Source organism: Cyprinodon variegatus, unplaced genomic scaffold, assembly GCF_000732505.1.
Source record: "Cyprinodon variegatus isolate N-32 unplaced genomic scaffold, C_variegatus-1.0 Scaffold11, whole genome shotgun sequence".
In the NCBI taxonomy this organism is placed as follows: Eukaryota; Metazoa; Chordata; class Actinopteri; order Cyprinodontiformes; family Cyprinodontidae; genus Cyprinodon; species Cyprinodon variegatus.
Genome location: NW_015150464.1, coordinates 240,990 through 244,243, shown reverse-complemented (window position 1 = coordinate 244,243; position 3,254 = coordinate 240,990). Strand labels below are relative to the sequence as shown.

At 36.5% G+C, this 3,254-nt stretch overlaps 1 protein-coding gene across 2 annotated transcripts in view; it reads right to left on the bottom strand.

Annotated features, from left to right (window-relative positions):
- LOC107088337 (B-cell linker protein-like) overlaps window positions 1-2,240 on the bottom strand; it is a 61,117-nt gene extending 58,877 nt beyond the window's left edge. The window contains exons 1-2 of one of the 2 annotated variants that reach the window (XM_015380452.1): window positions 2,044-2,240; window positions 1,831-1,893 (exon numbers count right to left, since the gene is read on the bottom strand). In XM_015380452.1, the coding sequence (XP_015235938.1) occupies window positions 1,831-1,893; window positions 2,044-2,112 (132 nt within the window). In that variant the 5' untranslated portion in view covers window positions 2,113-2,240. The remainder of the gene's footprint in view (window positions 1-1,830; window positions 1,894-2,043) is intronic. The other variant, XM_015380460.1, reaches the window with a different exon arrangement.
- Window positions 2,241-3,254: the final 1,014 nt, after the last annotated feature.

The window sequence follows — 3,254 nt, the reverse complement described above, 5'->3', positions numbered from 1 at the left end:
CCACTATGCAAAAGACTGAGATCAAAACTTTGTTGAAAACACTGCCAAAGAAAACCCAAGTATTTATTAGAATTATTCTTCTGATGCTTTATTAGTTTGTCTTACTTCACTTCTATTAATGTACAGTGCTTTGGTCAGTAGTGTTTTTTTTTTTAATGCCTTGTAAAAAAAATGAATTGTATTGTTGTATTCAATAAATATCCAGCCAGAGCTAACACAGACTGGTTTAAACCGGGGGTACACTGTGCGATTTTTTCAATTGTTACACGCAGCTACGGCTCACACTGTACGACTAAACCGCAGGATATGTGCGATGTGCAGATGCACGATGCTCGTGCTGCACATAAATCGCTCGGACTCAGCTCCGCAGTGAGATATAGCTGCTCTGACTCGTCTATCTGGAAGCCAAACAAATAGAAGAGGAATATGAAGCTCACTAAATTGAAACACACTGCCTTGGCAATTTGTCCAAATTTGTGCTGAAAGCCCTAAAAAGAAAAGGCGACAACGTATTTGGACAAATTTGGAGCAAACGTGGCTACTACGGTCTGTCAATTTTACAGAAAGAACTCCATTTCACTCATTGCACCGCCATGCTTCTGAGAGGAAGAAGAAAAAGAAGAATCCTTGTTTGCCCACTGAGCGATTTGCCCACAAGGTCAGGAGAAAATCAAACAATCCATGAACTGGAGGTGGTCATGAGAGGCTGATAGCCACTCTTTACCCCCGCGACTCACGACGCACGATCAGGCTGAAAGTCAGCTCAATTGAAAGATTCTCGCACGACTGGAAAATTGCCCCAAAATTGCACAGTGTACGCCCGGCTTTAGGTTCAGAATATCAATTTGTTAAAATGGCCTACTCAAAGTCCAGACCTAAATGAATTCAAGAGACGGGTGCAAGGCCTAGAAATGTATATTCCTGATGTTCCCCATCCAGTTCTAACGATCTTGAGCTATTTTTTGCAAAAGCTATAAACAGACATGCCCCCAAAGACCTGCAGTTGTTTAGTTTGCAAAGAAAGGTTACTACAGAATATTGATTAAGGGTTTCTGAAAACACTGCATACCACAGTTTACAGATTCTTATTGACCTTATCAAAATGTGTACCTTTGAAAAAAAAAACATATTTTCCTTTCATTTCATAGCTTGTGTTGGTCTCTCATTAAATCTTAATCTAATGTAATCAAACCTGTGCTTCTAATGCCAGAAAATGTATAAATCTTTAAGGTGGTATAATTGTTTTGGCATTCCACATTATTAAGGATTAATAGTTTTATAACAATTTTACAGATACAATTGCAAATAGATCCTACAAATACAAAACAGTTTATGTCAAATTCCCCCCCCCCCCCTTAATTCAGCAAACAGAAAGGTTCAGTTAAAGTTGTTTCTTTAAACTCCAATAGTTTTTGACATTTGATTAAAATAAGTGTAACCAAAGTCAGGACAGTGATTCTAAAAGCAGAAGTTACAACAGATTTACTGATATCTGTAGGAGGAAGGTCAAAGTGTGGGAAGTAGTGCAAGCAACTGGGTTCACATCATTCATGTCATGCAATGTGGAACCTGTTTCTCTACTCGTTTGGATTCACACTGACAGCGAACTACTGTATGCTCTTCTGTTTTGTTAAATAAAGTCGAAAACAAATTGGAAAACACACAAAAGTAAGGTTATTTAAAATTTTATGAAGCAGGTTAAGAAGATTTGTTAGCTTTTATGTAAAATAAAATACAGCCCTGAATATATGAATGTATTTCACCACCTGTGAGATAAAATTCATTTCTGCAGAATTCAAGCAAGAATAATAAAAAAGGATTCTGACTTACCAGAAGTCGGACTCCATCAATTTTTAATCTGGTCACAGTTGCAGCACAGTCTTGCATATTATTCTGATGGTAATCACAAAGAATTTAATTCAGTAACACTTCCTGTAAGCTACCTGATCCGCAGCATTAACCCTTGAACAATGAATTATTGAGTCAAAAATGCTTCCTCCAATTAGCTACTTATATTTTATGTCCTTTTTTTCATAAACTCACCTTACACATAAAAAGAGCCACTTTCACCTGGTCCCACCCTTCACACTCCTCTCTGGACGGCAAATTCATGGTTGTCACCGCAGGGATCTTCTGAGCAGCAGCTCGTCTCTGGACGTTGTGATTTCAAAAAGAGTTTTCATATGCTGATGGTACTTAGAATAAAAATACATACCCAGATTCATTCTTCATCATACATAAACATGGAATGTGCTGGAACTGGAACTAAAACCCCGATTAACATTTCCCCATTGACTGTCTTACGGCATCAACAAAAGGGAAGCTGGAACTTCCTGAAAAATATTCTATATTAAAACGGAAAGAAATCCAGCGTTACACAATACTGGAGATACATGTTTTCACATCTCTGTTAAAGGGATTATTTACTAATCTGATTTTAAATGCATATTTCTTTATATGCACTTTTTCAATTAACTCTACAGACTTTTTTCTTACCTCTACAGTGATCATCACACAATTGAACTTATAGCAATGTCAGAAAGACCCACTATTATACTTTAAATTTCCAAAATGGGTTGCAGTTGTGTTTAATGAAATATTACAGTGATGAAAAATTCCCAAAGCTTATCCACAAGTGGGCTCTAAAGATAGTAACGTTTCTGATCTAGAAACAGTTGGAAAATTACAGTTTGACATGTTTTGCTTTTTTTTTTTTTTTTTACCCCAGATACTTTTTGACATCTCTGTCAACATCAGTGTTGCTAAAGCAGAGAGAGAAACAGTTTGAAGTCTTGCTGTAAACGAAGCACCATGATCACAGCACTCTGCTCCTTTCACAGTAGAAAAATGATGTTGACAAGGTATTTTACATTTGCATTACTGGAATTTAGTGAACAAAGGACATTCTTAAAGTCTTTTTTAAAAAGTAAAGGCGATCTCAACCGATTTAGTTAAATATAAAAAGCAAATTTAAAGTTGGGCTGATTATTCTGCTGTCATTTAGCAATTTCTCATTTAAAGTCTCAGTCATGTTTCCTGTGTTAAGATGAAAAAAAACTCACATATCATCATCTTTCAAGTTTGAAATATTTGAATATAAAATAAAAAAATCACTGGACTTTACTGTGAAACTGGTCCGGCCTGGAGCCCCCAATGTCTAAAACTAAAATTTAAAATCTTGCAACACATATCAGCTGTGCTGCTTCCATCAACACCCTTTGTTTATAGATGCTGGAGATCGGCCTGTTTTCCAG